Raw genomic sequence first — 19,450 nt, 5'->3', positions numbered from 1 at the left:
CCAAAATATCCCCCCCCAAACCCTACACCTCCTTTCCTGGAGAAGGCTTGATAACAATCCTCACCAATTTGTACAGGTGAACACAGACCCAAACCCTTGGATCTTAAGAACAATGAAAAGAAATCAGGTTCTTAAAAGAAGAAAGAAAAAGTAAAAGAATCACCTCTGTAAAATCATGGTTAGTAAATACCTTACAGGGTAATCAGATTCAAAACATAGAGAATCCCTCTAGGCAAAACCTTAAGTTACAAAAAGACACAAAAACAGGAAATTCCATTCCATTAAGCACAGTGTATTTTACCAGCCATTAAACAAAAGGAAATCTAACGCATTTCTAGCTAGATTACTTACTAACTTTACAGAAGTTTCTGAGACTGCATTCCTGATCTGTTCCTGGCAAAAGCATCATACAGACAGACAGACCCTTTGTTTCTCCCCACTCCCGATTTGAAAGTATCTTGTCTCCTCATTGGTCATTTTGGTCAAGTGCCAGCGAGGTTCTTAGCTTCTTAACCCTTTACAGGTGACAGGGTTTTGCCTCTGGCCAGGAGGGATCTTATAGCACTGTATATAGAAAGGTAAAAAGAAAAGGAGTACTTGTGGCACCTTAGAGACTAACAAATTTATTAGAGCATAAGCTTTCGTGAGCTACAGCTCACTTCATCGGATGCATTTGAAGTGAGCTGTAGCTCACGAAAGCTTATGCTCTAATAAATTTGTTAGTCTCTAAGGTGCCACAAATACTCCTTTTCTTTTTGCGAATACAGACTAACACGGCTGCTACTCTGAAACCTATAGAAAGGTAGTTACCCTTCCCTTTATTTTTATGACAGCTTCAGGTGTCCCAATCAACCTAGCTGTCTCCACTGCTTTCTGGAAGAATCTTAATTGGCCCCAGGTGTCTTGGAGCAACTGCCATTTGGTTACCATGGTAACATGGATTTGTTTAGTCTGGGGCTAACATACCTGTTTCTCACTACTTTCCTATAGCCATCTGGCCTTGCCCCATCACACCTCTTAAAATCAGACAACTGCTTCCCCCCCTTCTCTCCTGCCAGGGCCCCATTGGTCCAGTGGATAATCTGCCACTGAATCTACTAGAGACAATATTATGTGTCATAAAACATGTTGACATTTTTCAATATAAAAAGTATGTACATTTAACAACTTTTGTTCTAAGAATTGTAAATTGTTTAACATTCTGCCTTTTGTTCCACCAGGTGCATGTATTTTGAATCATATTCAGAAGCCAACGAACTAGCCATGGAACTTATCCCCCAGAAAAGCAGATAGATTGTTAGGTCTACTTTATAACATTGTCTTACATTTTCCAACATATGTCTATAATGTAGTTCAGGCTTTTGCATAATGGGGCAAATGCAATCCTGTCTCTGCAGAGGTATACCTGGCAGCACAAGATCTTGCACATCTTGCAGTTAGCAGGATTTGGAGGAGTGCACAGAAGGTATACTTCCATATGTCGCAGAGCCCAGCTTCTTTGGGGTTGCCTTCGCATCAATGCAAAGAGAGGGGGACTGGGCAGAGTAAGGATGGGAGCCGAGGCCCTGCCACTGTGTGGATCCTTTGGTTGCTACCTTTCCTTCCTGTCTGTATAGAGATGTTGAGGTTGTGGAGGACTACTTCAACCATTGTGCACCCTTCCCTTCCCGAGGGACCTAGCCTAGATACTTATTTGGGCCAATGTTAGTAAAATAAGCTCTTCAGTTCTCTTAATAATTAATTGACCTTAGTTCTTGTTTTGCCCTTTGTAGATATTAATCCCCTAGTTCTTGTTTCTCCCTTAATTAACTTACCTCCATGGTCAGACCAGGGGCTTATCTATACTGGGTTTTTTGCAGTGGTCTAACAACAATGATGGAGATGCACCAAGGCCTTATCACTAGCATAGCATTGGTGTGCACTGGTGTAAAAAATGACTTGCTGTGTGACGATGTTATTCATGTATATGTACATGACTCTTATTTAAACCTAGGGAGTTACTACAGTCGTTATGCTTGAAGTACATAAATCCCTCCCATAGTGAAGCATTAACAAATTAAGTACTGAAAGGATGATAATTAAAAAAAAATTCAAACAAAAATTGTGGAACTAATATAATGCCTGCTAAACTTCTCCACTAATTCACACAGCCTTTCATTATAGCTCTTGTCTCTTTGATCACTTTTGAGCTTTTCAGGTCAAAAACTTTGGTTCAGATTCCAAGAAACCCAGTTCAGACTGATGTGGCTGGTGTGCATTATGCCACCAGCACAAGCATAAAACTGGCACATCTAATCTTAGGAAGATCAACTCAGTGCAAGGGGGATTCTCTCTTTGCATTTTTCAGAGTAGCAGCCGTGTTAGTCTGTATTCGCAAAAAGAAAAGGAGTACTTGTGGCACCTTAGAGACTAACAAATTTATTAGAGCATAAGCTTTCGTGAGCAAACTGGACAGTCTCTACGTAAAAGAATGAATGGACACAAATCAGACGTCAAGAATTATAACATTCAAAAACCAGTTGGAGAACACTTCAATCTCTCTGGTCACTCGATCACAGACCTAAGAGTGGCTATACTTCAACAAAAAAGCTTCAAAAACAGACTCCAACGAGAGACTGCTGAATTGGAATTAATTTGCAAACTGGATACAATTAACTTAGGCTTGAACAGAGACTGGGAATGGATGAGTCATTACACAAAGTAAAACTATTTCCCCATGGTATTTCTCCCTCCCACCCCACCCCCCACTGTTCCTCTGATATTCTTGTTAACTGCTGGAATTAGCCTACCTGCTTGTCACCATGAAAGGTTTTCCTCCTTCCCCCCCCCTGCTGTTGGTGATGGCTTATCTTAAGTGATCACTCTCCTTACAGTGTGTATGATAAACCCATTGTTTCATGTTCTCTGTGTGTGTGTATATAAATCTCTCCTCTGTTTTTTCCACCAAATGCATCCGATGAAGTGAGCTGTAGCTCACGAAAGCTTATGCTCTAATAAATTTGTTAGTCTCTAAGGTGCCACAAGTACTCCTTTTCTTTTTATGTTTATATAGTTTTAAAAGAATACACTCAGCAGACTTCATCACAGTTGATAAATATCTTGATGGAGATAGTGTAAATGAAGGAAGAGGATTATTGTATTTGTAGTATCAGGCAATGGTAGAACAAGGAGATATAACCTGAAACTAGGCTAGGAAGGAAAAACTTAGGTTAGAAACTAGGGAAAAGTTCTTAACGGAGCAGTTGGGCAGTTGAATGGATTACCAACGTAGGCAACTGAAATACCATCTCTGCAGATATTCAAGATCAAATAAAATAAAATATTAGTGAGAATTATTTAGTGAGCATCCCTACAAAATATTGGCGGGAGGAAGGTCAGATTAAATGACCTAAGTGATCTTTTTCTGCTCTGTCTACTTCTGTATATACAGGCACCTCCATACCTACTCAGTACTCTGACCTAGCCAGATTAGCCATGTAGAGATGAAAGGTTTGTAGCCAGTTAACAAACATTTGAGTAATTAGTCCTGTAACCATTTCAATTTTTGTGTAAATTCTTTTGCTGCTATATTTTTTCTTTCTGCACTTTAATGCAGTGGTGTTCCTTCAAGTGCTGATCTTCCATTTGAATGTTAGTGCTTAATCATAGAATCATAGAATCATAGAATATCAGGGTTGGAAGGGACCCCAGAAGGTCATCTAGTCCAACCCCCTGCTCAAAGCAGGACCAAGTCCCAGTTAAATCATCCTAGCCAGGGCTTTGTCAAGCCTGACCTTAAAAACCTCTAAGGAAGGAGATTCTACCACCTCCCTAGGTAACGCATTCCAGTGTTTCACCACCCTCTTAGTGAAAAAGTTTTTCCTAATATCCAATCTAAACCTCCCCCATTGCAACTTGAGACCATTACTCCTCGTTCTGTCATCTGCTACCATTGAGAACAGTCTAGAGCCATCCTCTTTGAAACCCCCTTTCAGGTAGTTGAAAGCAGCTATCAAATCCCCCCTCATTCTTCTCTTCTGCAGACTAAACAATCCCAGCTCCCTCAGCCTCTCCTCATAAGTCATGTGCTCTAGACCCCTAATCATTTTTGTTGCCCTTCGCTGTACTCTTTCCAATTTATCCACATCCTTCTTGTAGTGTGGGGCCCAAAACTGGACACAGTACTCCAGATGAGGCCTCACCAGTGTCGAATAGAGGGGAACGATCACGTCCCTCGATCTGCTCGCTATGCCCCTACTTATACATCCCAAAATGCCATTGGCCTTCTTGGCAACAAGGGCACACTGTTGACTCATATCCAGCTTCTCGTCCACTGTCACCCCTAGGTCCTTTTCCGCAGAACTGCTGCCGAGCCATTCGGTCCCTAGTCTGTAGCGGTGCATTGGATTCTTCCATCCTAAGTGCAGGACCCTGCACTTATCCTTATTGAACCTCATTAGATTTCTTTTGGCCCAATCTTCCAATTTGTCTAGGTCCTTCTGTATCCTATCCCTGCCCTCCAGCGTATCTACCACTCCTCCCAGTTTAGTATCATCCGCAAATTTGCTGAGAGTGCAATCCACACCATCCTCCAGATCATTTATGAAGATATTGAACAAAACGGGCCCCAGGACCGACCCCTGGGGCACTCCACTTGACACCGGCTGCCAACTAGACATGGAGCCATTGATCACTACCCGTTGAGCCCGACAATCTAGCCAGCTTTCTACCCACCTTATAGTGCATTCATCCAGCCCATACTTCCTTAACTTGCTGACAAGAATGCTGTGGGAGACCGTGTCAAAAGCTTTGCTAAAGTCAAGAAACAATACATCCACTGCTTTCCCTTCATCCACAGAACCAGTAATCTCATCATAAAAGGCGATTAGATTAGTCAGGCATGACCTTCCCTTGGTGAATCCATGCTGACTGTTCCTGATCACTTTCCTCTCCTCTAAGTGCTTCAGGATTGATTCTTTGAGGACCTGCTCCATGATTTTTCCAGGGACTGAGGTGAGGCTGACCGGCCTGTAGTTCCCAGGATCCTCCTTCTTCCCTTTTTTAAAGATGGGCACTACATTAGCCTTTTTCCAGTCATCCGGGACTTCCCCCGTTCGCCACGAGTTTTCAAAGATAATGGCCAAGGGCTCTGCAATCACAGCCGCCAATTCCCTCAGCACTCTCGGATGCAATTCGTCCGGCCCCATGGACTTGTGCACGTCCAGCTTTTCTAAATAGTCCCTAACCACCTCTATCTCTACAGAGGGCTGGCCATCTCTTCCCCATTTTGTGATGCCCAGCACAGCAGTCTGGGAGCTGACCTTGTTAGTGAAAACAGAGGCAAAAAAAGCATTGAGTACATTAGCTTTTTCCACATCCTCTGTCACTAGCTTGCCTCCCTCATTCAGTAAGGGGCCCACACTTTCCTTGGCTTTCTTCTTGTTGCCAACATACCTGAAGAAACCCTTCTTGTTACTCTTGACATCTCTTGCTAGCTGCAGCTCCAGGTGCGATTTGGCCCTCCTGATATCTTTCCTACATGCCCGAGCAATATTTTTATACTCTTCCCTGGTCATATGTCCAACCTTCCACTTCTTGTAAGCTTCTTTTTTATGTTTAAGATCCGCTAAGATTTCACCATTAAGCCAAGCTGGTCGCCTGCCATATTTACTATTCTTTCGACTCATCGGGATGGTTTGTCCCTGTAACCTCAACAGGGATTCCTTGAAATACAGCCAGCTCTCCTGGACTCCCTTCCCTTTCATGTTAGTCCCCCAGGGGATCCTGGCCATCTGTTCCCTGAGGGAGTCAAAGTCTGCTTTCCTGAAGTCCAGGGTCCGTATCCTGCTGCTTACCTTTCTTCCCTGCGTCAGGATCCTGAACTCAACCAACTCATGGTCACTGCCTCCCAGATTCCCATCCACTTTTGCTTCCCCCACTAATTCTACCCGGTTTGTGAGCAGCAGGTCAAGAAAAGCGCTCCCCCTAGTTGGCTCCCCTAGCACTTGCACAGCTTCACAAAGATGTCCCTAGTACATGCATTTTGTGCCACATATCTGGCACATTACCCAATCAACCATTTTATAGTGGAATAAAGAAAGGAATAACATTCACTTTTTAAAATATGATTTTAAAAGTTTAATATAAATTAAATCTTTTCAGAGATAAAGAAGTGCTTCAGGAATGGAGACAGCAAACCAAGATGATGAAGGAGAAGAAAGAAGGATTGTTCAATTATTCACCTACAAGAGCAGACATGGTATGTAATAGAGAATAGCAAGGCAGCATTGGATCAGGTAAATAATCCATTGACAAGACACTTTGAACCTTTTTCTCTGTGAACTGTATATTTAGGTTAAAGGCTTCTAGTGATGATGATACAGTTAAATAGAAAAATTAATACTTAAAATACTATCACTTTGAGAAGCTATGTGGACCGACAGGTCCCACATGAAATATCTATATTGAGCATGGATCCTGTGTGAATTGATGTGGACCAATGTGCAATGTAGGAGTTGTGAGACCCTGCAAACAGTTATTCAGTATCTGTAGTAGTTCCAATATCAGGCTATTGGAGATGTTAAAACAGAAGTACTTATATTTAAATATTGGGGTTTTTTAAATTATTGAACGCCTCCAATTTGTGATATTGCCTCTGCCAAATTGAAATTGATGTGGGCTGGATCTTATGGTTACTACAGGAGTCTGTAAACTCTGGCACTCTAAAAGAGACACCTTTTTAAAAAAAAGACTCAGACGTGTAAGAAAAATTGGGTTTGTGCCCATATTTGCTTTTTCTGAAGTATAAAGAAGGCCTAAAAAGTGTTTCCCAGTGACACACACAAAAAAACCAAAATTCTTGTTTCTTCATAATAGAAATTCTGGCCTTGTTTAAATATGACATTGCAAGAGAGTAGATATTGGAAGCTGAACAATCATACCTCTCAAATGCTCCCATGTGGAACTCATTGTGACCATGACACAAAATAAGGGACATAAAAAAAAGTATCCATTCAGAAAACTTCAAATGCTATGGGATTCATTCTGTTAGTGTAAATAACTCTTTTTTTAAATCTCAGTTTCATGATTCTTTATTTTTGATGTAAAAAAATTTTCAACAGCAAAAATCAGGGGACAACAAACTTGTGTGGAACATAGGTAAGTTTTGAATTAAAACAAATGACAACTCTCAAAATGAGGTACAATTAAAAGAGAAGGAATTTAGTCAGGTTGTTTAATATGTTTTTGCTTTATTGACGCCTGTTTAGCAATGTCTAATAAACATCTGGTAAAAAGGACATCTTCATTAAAGAATAAATACTCTCACTCCTTCCGAAAACACATGAGAGCTCACAATACACATCTCTGATACACCCCTGAAAGAGCAGGCTTTGCTTTGCTGATAGTTCTAAAATAATGTGAAAGTTTAAAAAAACCCAAACAATATCTATTTAGGCCTTCATTGTAAGTCGTACAGAAGCAAATGAGGGCACAAGTTACTTTTAAAAACAATACTTTGTAAGTCAGTTAGTTACTAAAATGATGGTACCACAGGATGGGAGTCAGGACCCCTGGAGCAAAATCCACTGTCTTTCAGTGGTGCTCAGATTTCACCCCATGGTTCAATTCTTAGTTCTGCCAATAACTTGCTTTGTAATCATGAGCAATTCACTTCATTTCTCTGTGTCTCTGTTTCTTCTTCCATCCTTGGTCATGTCTATTTAGATTGTAAGCTCTTGGGGGCAAAGACTGTCCTTTACTATGTGTTTGTACAGTGCTTAACACAATAAGGCCCCAACCTCAAGGCACTAAAATAATAAATAAATAATAAAATAATTACAATTAATAATTGTTTAATTTATGGTGTATATGTTGGGGGTGGGAGGAGTATTTGAAACAATATTCCCTATTCTGTATGTCTTTAAATTATTCACTTGTTCAGACTGATACTTCTGAAAATAAGCCAAGTTATGATGTCATATGTGTCAGTGATTCCAGGAATGTCTGATATCATTAAACTGATAACATAATATGATGTTCTTCATCAAATAAAATACTACAAGGGCAACACTGGAATTGGGAAATATCCCCTGCCTCTGAGCTCTGCTGATTTCAGTTTAACTTGTGAGGAAGAGCATTACCGTCTCGGAGAGGCTGAACAGACCCTTATTAATAGCTTTTGGTTTCAGAAATGGAAAGTAAAAGTAACACTTAAAATGTATAAAGGAATTTTAAGCAATTTTACAAATAAGTGAAAATTCCTGGCTCTGTGATTGGTTGAAAACAATTATGTGACAAAGCTGATACTTGTGAAAATAGGTAAGGTCAAATTCTTCAGCCAATTTAAAAAAACTCCAGCACCAAAACTGCTCACATTGCAGCAGTAAATTTACAGCATGGCTACCATTCCATCGGTGAGGTTGGGAGCACAGCAAAAACAACTGCTTGCCACAGAAGACTTACTTGCAGGCTGGATAATCAATACCAAGGATCAAATCCTAGCCCCATTGAAGTCTATGGATAAATTCCCCCTGACTTCAGTGGGGCCAGGATTTCACGCCAAGGCTCTTGGGTTTTCAACAGCAAGAGTAATTCCAAAGTGGCAGCATTAGCATGAGAAGAATGAGTCAGAAGGAATTTCTCTTGCTGCTGAGAGGAATAGGGATTAAAATTGTAAAGTGCATACACACTTGTTATTTAGCAATATGTTTTTCCAAATTAAAAATGATAAGGGATATCTGGATTTCACCCATGTTGTTTATATTATCCCTCTGAGAGTAAATGCAGCATGCTTTCTCTGTGTAGGAATGTCTCTGTTTTAGTTAACCTGACTGGGGTATTTTTTAGAATGTGTAGCTTTGATTAAAATAGTTGAGAATTAGGTGGATCCTGTGTGATGCGAGTAAATCTGACAATGTGATCTGTAGCTCATGAAAGCTTATGCTCAAATAAATTTGTTAGTCTCTAAGGTGCCACAAGTACTCCTTTTCTTTTTGCGAATACAGACTAACACAGATGCTACTCTGAAACCTGTCAATATGATAATAGTACAGTATCTTTACTTGCCAAGGAGGGACCCTGTTTTTCTTGCCCATGTTCCCAAATTTTATGAATACAAAAGAGAGTGTGTTTAGTCTGAGAGCACAGTTCTTGAATTCCACATTTTTCTGTCATTTGTAGGTAAATACTATATTTAATACTGTATATATTTTAAATTCTCTGTTTGGGTATTGTTGAATATATATATGAAGCACAAGAGGGCACTGTAGTACCATATATGTATTCCATAGTGGCGAGGCTGCTAAACTCTCTTGTTACTCAGTGATAGAGTAAATAGGTTATATTAGCAATATCTAGCAAAATTCAAAGCATATAAAAGGCTGGGTGGAGAACCTTTTCATACTCATATTTAGATTGTTTGTCTTTTACTTTGGCACATATGAAGTGTATGTCCTTATTCTATCCTATCCTGGTTTTGCAGGTAGGGTGGAAAGAGGTTTCACATTTCTTGCATATTGCAGAGAATATTACTTGATAAGTAATGAACAAATAAAGATTTAATAATTGCGATCTGCCCAAAGTAAAGTGAAGTCCTCAGATAGCCACATAGCCATTTCCTGCTATGTTGACCAGTTTTTAAGATTATTTCATATGTTTATTTATCAGGCTGTGCATGTACATATTTATCTGTGGAAGTCTGTGAAATACGTTTTCATTATACCTTACCCTGTTCAACAGAAAGCTGGTGATTGTGTAGAAACTGATTTTTACCAAACATGCTAAGGCCTTTTGGGGAGAGCCACAAGAGAATGCAGACTCTCTAATGAAACTTTTTGTCTCCCCTTATGAACCAGTGAATGCTGTTATACATGGCCTGAGGACCGAATTAAGTGACCATGGGCATTTATTTACTTTCAAATTATTCTAGCTAAATACTAATTTAGTTGATGGTTCATCCCTTTTCACATAAAAAAAACACGTGGATTAACCAAAACCTGCAGACTTTGTAAAATTTAACAATAAGAAAAAGCATACAATGTTGTTAATGTAAAGTATTTGCCCTACATCCTAAATATATAACTTAAGTGATGTTTGCTTGCTAAGAAAGTTTAACAGGATCCATAAGCATGAGCTTTTGCAAGGACCACAGGATGAGTCTTGTCAAGGGGGTCAGTCACGACCAGCAAAAACTGACAAATTGTCAGGTGATTAGCAAATGCATAATAATCTGTTAACAGACAATTGACGAACAGAAAGTAAGCCAAAGTCACCAAATAAACTGATCAGAATAAATAACTTGACCATCTCTAGTTCTCAACATGTGAAATATTTTTGTGTCTTTTTAAATGCTGAGCTTTGCTGGAAAATCATAAGCTTCATGAGCATAATGCCAGCAAAGCATGTAAGTATGGCTGGCTGGAAAACAAAAATTTCTTTTCACAAAAGATTTAAGATTTCAAAATTTGTTGTAATTCTGATGTGAAATGAAAATGAGATTTTAAATTTTTTTCCAGAGAAAGAGAAAGAGACAGACACCAATCCCTACTCTTTATGATTTGGAGCAGTAACTTGAACCTGGGCCTTCCACATACCTATTGAGTGCCATGACTGCCAAGTTGTTGGCTATCCTGGATGAGTCAGGGATGTGTGTATATGTGTGTCTCACCCTCACCAGACATTCCTTCCTGGAATCAGAAATCTTCATAAAAACTGATCATTTTCATTTTGATTAAATGTCATTTGTCAATTAAACTTTTTTCAGTGAAAAATGACAACTTTTTGATCAGCTCTACTTGTAATTTCCATGAGTCCCCTGGATTGGGTTTATGCAGCTTTTAACTTTTAGTGAATCTGAAAATGGGACTGCGGCAGTAATAAGCTCTACTGGTTATGCTGGTGAAATTTATAACTTCTTTGAGATCTCAGATACAATTCTGCTGCTGGGAACTAAGTGCAGCTGTAAACTCTTTAATGTAGTCGCTCTAAGCCGGTGGGAGAAAGCTTTTTCCCATCATCTTAACTACCCCATGAGCAGCAGTAGCTAGGTCAGCAGGAGAAGCTCTCCCACCAACATGGGGCTGTCCAGCACGTATGTTGCTGTAACTACTTATGTTGCTGAGGGGGGGGGAGGGGGGTTATTCACACCACTGAATGACATAAATTATGCCAACATAAGCTGTAGTGTAGCCATAGCCTACATTTTTGCAGCTTTCTGATAGCTGTAAATTCTACTAGTACAGTCGTGGGTGTTGTAACTCTTATGCGCTTTGTCTCTCGCATACACGTATGGCATTCTTATGAGCACTACTAACTAAATACAAGTTATACTGAAGTTACAAGCAAAAATTTATTTCACTCTTCTTGACTAATATGAGCATAAGCAAATATATTTTTAACTTTAATAAAAATTAAAAATATACTCAAATAGAAAACTTGAAGCTAGAGTTAAAGTTGAAAATATATAAAATATTCATCCCTTTAAAATAACATTAATGAAATGTTATAGATTTTTAAAACAGCAATAACAAATAGTAAAAACACCATACTCTAGGCATTCTGAACTGTTTTTTACTAAGCTGATTTTAAAACCTGCTGGACTGCGCTATGGCTCCAAATGGTTTTAATTATGGTTAGAATGTTTTAAGAAATTTCCCCATCATAAAACAGTTCATATAGTACAGAATTGTATCATCCATCCCACTAGGGGCTAGGAAATCAAAAAAAAAATCATTTTAATATATTGAAAATTCACTGCCTATGTGATTCACGGTCTTTCCAAGAGTTTAAAAAATCCAAACCACCTAATGCATTCTAAAAAATCCAACTTCAGTCTGTCTGCTCTAGAGCTCAGTGAAATTTTTTGTCTGAATGTTTTTCAGCAAAAAATGCAGATTCAGCAATTCAAGTTGGTTTCATGAAATTGTTTGTCTGGGGAAAAAACAAAACAGAAAAAATCAAAACATTTTGACAAATTTTAAATAAACCATTTTGATTTTTCATTTTGAAGTGACTTGGTTTTGAAATTTCCTGTAATTTTACTTAAAAGACCTGAAGTTTAGAAGCGGTCAAATTCAAATGTTTTGATTTTGTTAAAACATTTTGTTTGATCCAAACCAAAAACAAATTTGAATTTTTGATTTGCTGAAAATTTTGAAAAATGTTGGTTGCAACTTTTTTTTCAGAATTGCCAGCAAACCAAAAAATCGGTTATTCACACGGCTCTCGTCCACTTTACATCTAATGACTGCAGTATCAATATATATGTAGGCTTATTTCTACCTGGGAAAGGGGAGGGGAATGGGAGTCAGCAAGCACAGAGACCTTGCTTAGCAGCATCTTTGCACCACTAGAAATGCAACCGCCAGATTCCTTCTGCCTCTCTCATCCCTCAGGTCAGTTACCATTTCATGTGAAAAAACCGTAAGGGGTTTGAGATGCATCACATGCACCTCCTGCTCTTCTGCATAGTTGGGCTGGGTTCTGTATCTTGCATTAGCAGCAAGTATTTGGCCATCAGCAATCAACTGTGTACTGTCTCCTCACAGATTTGGGCGCTCCTTTCATCACAAGGGTTGATTCCCAGGGACATCAGGATCTATCCTGACATACTAAATATATAGAAGAGAGCCTCCTTTCATCAATATAGACTGAAAGAGTGGGGGGTAGGGGGGAATGAGCTCTATCATCAGACACTCAGTAGCCTGCTGTTGGACAGACTTAACTTTCCTCTGTTCATTGGCAAAGGTCTCCTGGCCCAGGTTATAGTGTGGGTAGGGATACAGTGGCAGAGTTAAAGTTGGTACTTCCAGTTTTTAAAGTTTGGACTTTAATGGTTTTTATCTGTAAATGCTATGGCTTAACTAAATGCAACAAAAATTTAAAAGAGCAAGAAGCAGAACCCAACCCTTAATTTTAGAGAGAGAAAAATCTATGCTTGAGCTATATTAAATTTCAAGTATGGTGCCATGATTTTAGCCACAGTAAGCTTAGTGAAATGGATGAGCAGAATCATGTAGCTGCAGTGGATCTTTTCTGGAAATATAGTATTAAAGGATGGCTTACTAGTTTTCTAAATTTATATTTGTAATCTAGCCAAGTCAAAACCTACATGTTATAATACAAAAACAGATGTGTTTATATTATATGTATAAAATGTTTATCAGCCTTTCACTTTTACAACAAAAAGATTGTTTAACATTTCCCACTTTGTTTTTCTGTTATTAAAGCACTTAGTCCTTGTCAGAATGCCTATGATTAAAATAGAGAAACTGCTTTCTTTGGAAAATGCAAAAGAACCTTTTAAAATTGGAGCCATTTTCTAGTCCTGGGTTGCAATGAGCTCAGACCAAGTTGATTGCACAACACATTTTTATGAAAATAAAGAAACTGCCTGGATGATCTGAGAGGCCTTCATCAGCAGATATATTTGCAATAAATCTGGTTTTATCTCAGACCTTCACTCTGAATGTCACTGATTTTGTTCTTTAAAGCAATTACTTACAAGTTGATGGAATTTATTTTATATTATCTGTTTGCTTTATAAGGGGCAAGGACTTTTTAAAAAGTGTAAGCTAATGTCATATTTGAAGGTTATTCTCTAAGTCACTGTGTCATATAGATATTCATAGATATGAGTAAAGGCTCTCTAGCTAGTTCAAAATAGCTTCTAGATGCTGACCCATGAACTTTCTGTGTGCCTCTGAAGCTGTACTCTCTCTAGTGGTTACTTCTCCCTTGGAAGATTTTGTAATGCCAGTTTTTACATTATGCTACCACCAAGGTTGCCCTTTCCTATATGCCAGTCGGGATAATTCAAATAATTTTGGAGGGCTCACTGACCATATCCGTGCATTCCCTGTTACCCTAATGCAGGGGCAAATTCTTTCCTAGCTCAATGAGTAATACAGTCAGTTGAGGCAGGGAGAGAGGAGGTTGACGTGCTCCCATAGACATTGGGAAGGAAGTCAATGCGAAGAGGCATATCCAGATTTTAGTGGGGGAGACAGCATTTCCCATGCAACTTTTTCAATTTCCACATAACAGTAACCAAGTACTCTCCCTGTCACCTCCCATGTCATATTTTTACTGCAGTTATTTGGCTGCAGAAGGTACCACAAGCTGTGTGGCCCCAGCAGACAGAAAGCTGGAACAAAGACAAAGAGCTGCAGTGCAAGGGAAGCTGGAAGCTCATTTACATGAGCTCTGCTCTCTACAACACCTTGGGACAAACTTTTTTTTTTTCTTACTTTTTTTGAGTGGGCAGAACTTTTGCATTCTGCACTTTCTGTGCAACCAACAAACACTCTCTTTGGGCAACTTGCATATTCCAGAAGTAGTGTGTATTTTTCTCTGGAGAGGATTTTACATGAGGAACATGTACTAACATTATTACTTATCTGGGTTAAATGTTATCGGAGATGTAAGTTCTTAACTATTTCCCAGCATTGGTACCATATTTTTTCCTTTTTTTTTTTTTTTAAACAGACTTGCTCTCTCTAACATCATATACAAAAAATCATTAGGATCAGTGTACTAGTTACAAGCATTTAGGGCTAGATTTACAACGGGGCCTTGTTGCCACACACTCAGTGTTGCAACACATAACTTTTGGGTGCCCCGCCACCTAGTGAAATTCACAACTCTGAGTTAGGTGCCAGGCTCCCTATACAATGCATAGGGAGACTTAGGTCTCTAAAAAGGGGAATCACAGAAGGCAGCATGCTGAGTTAAAAGCCATCTACAATACACAGTAGGAAATACCAAGGAGGAGGGTGTGGCCTAAGCCCTACCCTTCAAAAGGGAGCTGGGTCCCTAATTTCAGGCTAGAGGGAGGCACTTATCTCTGTTTGGGATTCACAGATGTGAACTATGTTCTAGCATTAGGGCTGAACTGACTTAGGTGCCCTTCTCAAAAAAAATCTAACCACTGGGCTATGAAATCATTCTTACTTGCTCTCTGTCCCAATGACTACTTTAAGTATTTTATAGAAAGTAGAAGAGCTTCAGCAGGAGAGATTGAGAAAGACCCACCCTACAATAAGAAACCCAAGTTAATGGTATCTAGTTTGCATATAAATTCAAGCTCAGCAGTTTCTCATTGGAGTCTGTTTTTGAAACTTTTCTGTTGCAAAATTGCCACCCTTAAATCTTTTACTGAGTGGCCAGAGAGGTTGAAGTGTTCTTCTACCGGTTTTTGAATGTTATGATTCCTGATGTCAGATTTGTGTCCATTTATTGTTTTGCGTAGAGACTGTACGTGTACATTGGCCAAACCGGACAGTCTCTATGCAAAAGAATAAATGGACTAGATACCATAATATGCAGACTAGATACCATTAACTTGGGTTTGAATAGAGATTGGGAGTGGCTGGGTCATTACACATATTGAATCTATTTCCCTATGTTAAGTATCTTCACACCTTCTTGTCAACTCTCTAAATGGGCCATTTTGATTATCACTATAAAAGTTTTTTTCTCTTGCTGATAATAGCTCATCTTAATTAATTAGCCTCTTACAGTTTGTATGGAGACTTCCACCTTCTCTGTATATATATATATCTTCTTACTATATGTTCCATTCTATGCATCTGATGAAGTGGGCTGTAGCCCACGAAAGCTTATGCTCTAATAAAATTGTTAGTCTCTAAGGTGCCACAAGTACTCCTGTTCTTTTTGCGGATACAGACTAACACAGCTGCTACTCTGAAATCCACCCTACAATATGCTCCTAAGGCCTGGTATACACTGGGGGGGTGGGGGTCAATCTAAGTTACGCAACTTCAGCTACATGAATAACGTAGCTGAAGTCGACATACTTAGATCTACTCACCGCGGTGTCTTCACTGCGGTGAGTCAACGGCTGACTCTCCCCCGTCGACTCCGCCTGTGACTCTCGCTCCATTGAAGTACCGGAGTCAACGGGAGAGCACTCAACAGTTGATTTATTGCATCTAGACTAGATGTGATAAATCGACCCCTGGTGTATCGATGGCTGCCCGTCGAGCCTGCGGGTAATGTAGACAAGCCCATAGACCAGTGGTTAGGACACTTCTGTGGAAGTGGGAGATTCAAGTTCAAGTCCCTACTTTTACTCAGGCAAAGTGGGGATTTGAACTTGGGTCTCCCACATCCTGGGGAGAAATGCTCTGACTAGTGGATTGGAAGGGGCAGCACCACCACTTTGCTGTCTTTTGTGTGGGTAGGCATGCTAATGGATGAGGGCCATAGGTGAGCTAGGTGGGGGAAGCACCTACTTTGTGACTCCCACTGGGGCTTAGGCACTGAGCAGCTTGGCAAAATCAGAATTTAAGCAGCTGTATGTATGCCCACCGGCAGATATATAGGTGTCATGGGGACTTTACCGGTAGAAACTTAGGTGCCTATGAATTTAGGCACCTACAGTACATGGTTAGGAGGCAGCTGAGTTGTTGTTTTGTGAATCCTAGTGGTGTCTAAATGTTGGCAGGTAAGAGTGTAAATCCCCCTTGTGAATCTAGCCCTTGTGGTGAAATCTGGGTCCCGCTGAAGTCAAGAGGAGTTTGGCCCCATTGAAGTCAATGGCAAAAGTTCCTATTGACTTCAGTGGGACCAGAATTTCACCATGAACCTCTAAAACAGTAATACTCACACCTCAGTGGTTCAGGAGCCCAATTAGCAATCAACATTATCCAAAAGAGCCACAGTAGTGTGAATTCATAGTTTCATTTACTATTTTTATATACGTATATCTCTTTATATCTGTATATATTATTCTCACAGCAAAATGACTGACCAGGTATTATTTTATCAACTGCAGTTGGTTAGGAACATAGTAAAAGTATCCTGATTGGTTAATAACTAATTCACACAGTGTTTTAATATCATGTACTGCAAAGAACTGCGGGAGACATATTAAAGAGATGCTTGCAGCTCTTGAGCCTCTATCTGAGTATCACTTGTCTAAAATAGAAAAGAAGGGGTGCTTCCTTAGTGAAATATGAACACTCCAAATCATGATTTGAGGAATATGACTTTGTGTGAGACAGCTTGTACTACAACTGCTTGTTTTGTACCTGTTATGAAACCAAAGAGTACATCAGTCTCCTATTCGGACAAGATACCACCTTCATAAATCTTAAATTCACATACATTTTTTCAAAAAAGCAATATTTGAAAAATGTTTGTATATCATCAGTGATGTTAAGAGAATAAGGAGTGAAATTCTGGCCTGACTGAAGGCAGTGGGAGTTTTGCCTCTGACTGAAGTGGAGCCAGGATTTCACCCTAAAAGTTTGTTTCTCTCTTTATGAACAGATTACATTTAAAAAAAAAAAGTTCCGTTCATGATTTGCTTTACGAGGTTTATCTGTAGCCTGGATTAATTTTAAGTGGGAAATTAATATTTATATTTAATACAGGTCAAATCTAAGGAAGAAATAATCTTACTTTCTTCTTTGAGTAATTGACCAGATGCACATTCCACTGGTGGCGCACAGTCATGTTGTGCATTAGCGGTCGGAGTCTTTTTGGCCAGCAGTACCCCTAGTGTGTGCATGTGCTCTTCAGTCTTCTTGCTCCTTTGCAAGGGCATATAAGGACAAGGCACGCCCACTACCATTCAGTTCCTCTTCCTGCCTCATGGGTTAGAGATGGAGCCTATCCCCTCCTTATGGCTTTAGCTAATAGTTTTACAGTTAGTTTTATAGTATAGTTAGTCTTTTTAGTAGTTTAGTTGCCTGTTGAAATCTTCAGTTGTGAGAACTTGCCCATTCAGTATAGCATCATCTGGTTTGTCTGGGTTTAAACACTGCCTCTCATGTAAGGGAGCATCCCAGAGGCGAACAGAAACTCAAAATGCCTCTATTGTCTAGGAGAATCGCACATTCCCAGTAAAGGTGTGATCTGCAAGTCCTTCAGCTACTGAGCTAGAAAGGACAGAGCCGTCCACCTTCAGGTCTTCCTAATGACCAAGTCAATGAGCCCTGCTTCTGAACTGGGCTCACTAGACCCCCATGTACAGGGACCTCTTGAGTCAGAGTGTGGGCTCTTTGCCTTTGTGAGCTCTGACTCAAATTGCAACTACAATGATGGCATCATCCCTAGATAGACCACAGGGAGCTAGAAGTCTGAGAGGCAGGTCACCTACCAAGGCGTCCTCTAATAGGAAAACCTCCCTATCGCACTGAACACAGATTTTGCTGTTCAGAATGTTTCCCACTGATGCTCAGCCTTGAGCCTGTTCTAACCATACAGCCCCAAAGCATTTGGTACTTGAAACTGGAACCTTGGGAAAAAGAATGGCACTAACCCCAACACAGTCTACCTCAGTGGCCCCGCACCAACTCTTCTGGAACCAAGCCAGTCAGGACAGTGCACTGTCACTGTTGCAGAGATTCCTACACCGCCTTGACAAAACCTGGTTCCCATGCAGCCATCCACACTGCCATGCTTGGCATCAATGGACCTGCAGATTCACCAAGAATCACAATATTCCTTGTTGTTGATTTCTGCACTACAGTCAGCCCCGACTCTATCTAGTAGTGTGGCACCATTAGTCCCCTAACACTCTGAAGGCCACAGCACCATCATGGACCTGAGCTATGCATTCTCCTCAAAATCATTTTCAGAACTGGAGGATGAGAAATTCCACCCCACAACATACTTACCAAACTGTCGCCTGCTTATAGAGGATTCAGACACACCTCACAGGAAAGATATTGGGACCAGCAAAATCCAGGCTCCACCAGGGTCTTACCCACCAATGCCCATGTGGCCTTGCTGGGGACCCTGGTCATCTCAGAGCAACTTCAGCCCCAGAGAGCAACCATGCCACCAGGAAGCTGCCGCCTACAGAGCACCACACATTCAGATGCCCCACCACCCTTTTCCAGTACTTACACAACTACAAGTAGAGGAGGAGGGATTGGCCCCATAAATGAACAACTATAAGACCCATTAAAAGGATGGCCAAGATCCTCCAAATCCCTGTTGAGGCAGTGGAAGAGCGGACATATAAACTGATAGACATATTTCAAGGCTCCGCGGTAGGGAAGATGGCCTCCCAGTTATTGAGGACATTATACATCCAGCCAGAATTTTGTGGCAGACACCTGCTTTGGCACCACCTACATCCCACAGACATCTAGACAAGAAATATCAAGTGCCTTCTATGGGTGCAAAATTCTTTTACATGCATCCTATCTCATCCTCCCTTGTGGTCACAGCAGAAAATGAAAAGGCAAAACAATTCAGATCCATACCACAGGAAAAAGAGCCAAAGAGCCCAGATTTATTTGGCTGGAAAGCCTATTCCTCAGCAAGCCTACAATTCTGTATAGCCAGTTATCAGGCCATATTAGCTGGATATGACTTTTGCATACATACGAGGCTGCTTCCCTTTGTCAACAACTTTTCCCACAACACTTATGAGGACTTTGTGTCACTAGTTAATGAGGGCCAGTTCATAGCCAGAATGAGTCTCCAAGCAGCACTG

At 40.2% G+C, this 19,450-nt stretch overlaps 1 protein-coding gene across 1 annotated transcript in view; it reads left to right on the top strand.

Moving 5' to 3' along the window:
- Positions 1–19,450, top strand: part of LRRC27 (leucine rich repeat containing 27) — a 66,379-nt gene that overhangs the window by 29,851 nt on the left and 17,078 nt on the right. Inside the window, exon 8 of the mRNA XM_038410214.2 lies at positions 6,142–6,238. Within this exon, the coding sequence (XP_038266142.1) occupies positions 6,142–6,238 (97 nt within the window). The remainder of the gene's footprint in view (positions 1–6,141; positions 6,239–19,450) is intronic.

Source organism: Dermochelys coriacea, chromosome 7 (genome assembly GCF_009764565.3).
Source record: "Dermochelys coriacea isolate rDerCor1 chromosome 7, rDerCor1.pri.v4, whole genome shotgun sequence".
In the NCBI taxonomy this organism is placed as follows: Eukaryota; Metazoa; Chordata; order Testudines; family Dermochelyidae; genus Dermochelys; species Dermochelys coriacea.
This window is presented reverse-complemented; position numbering and strand designations above follow the sequence as displayed.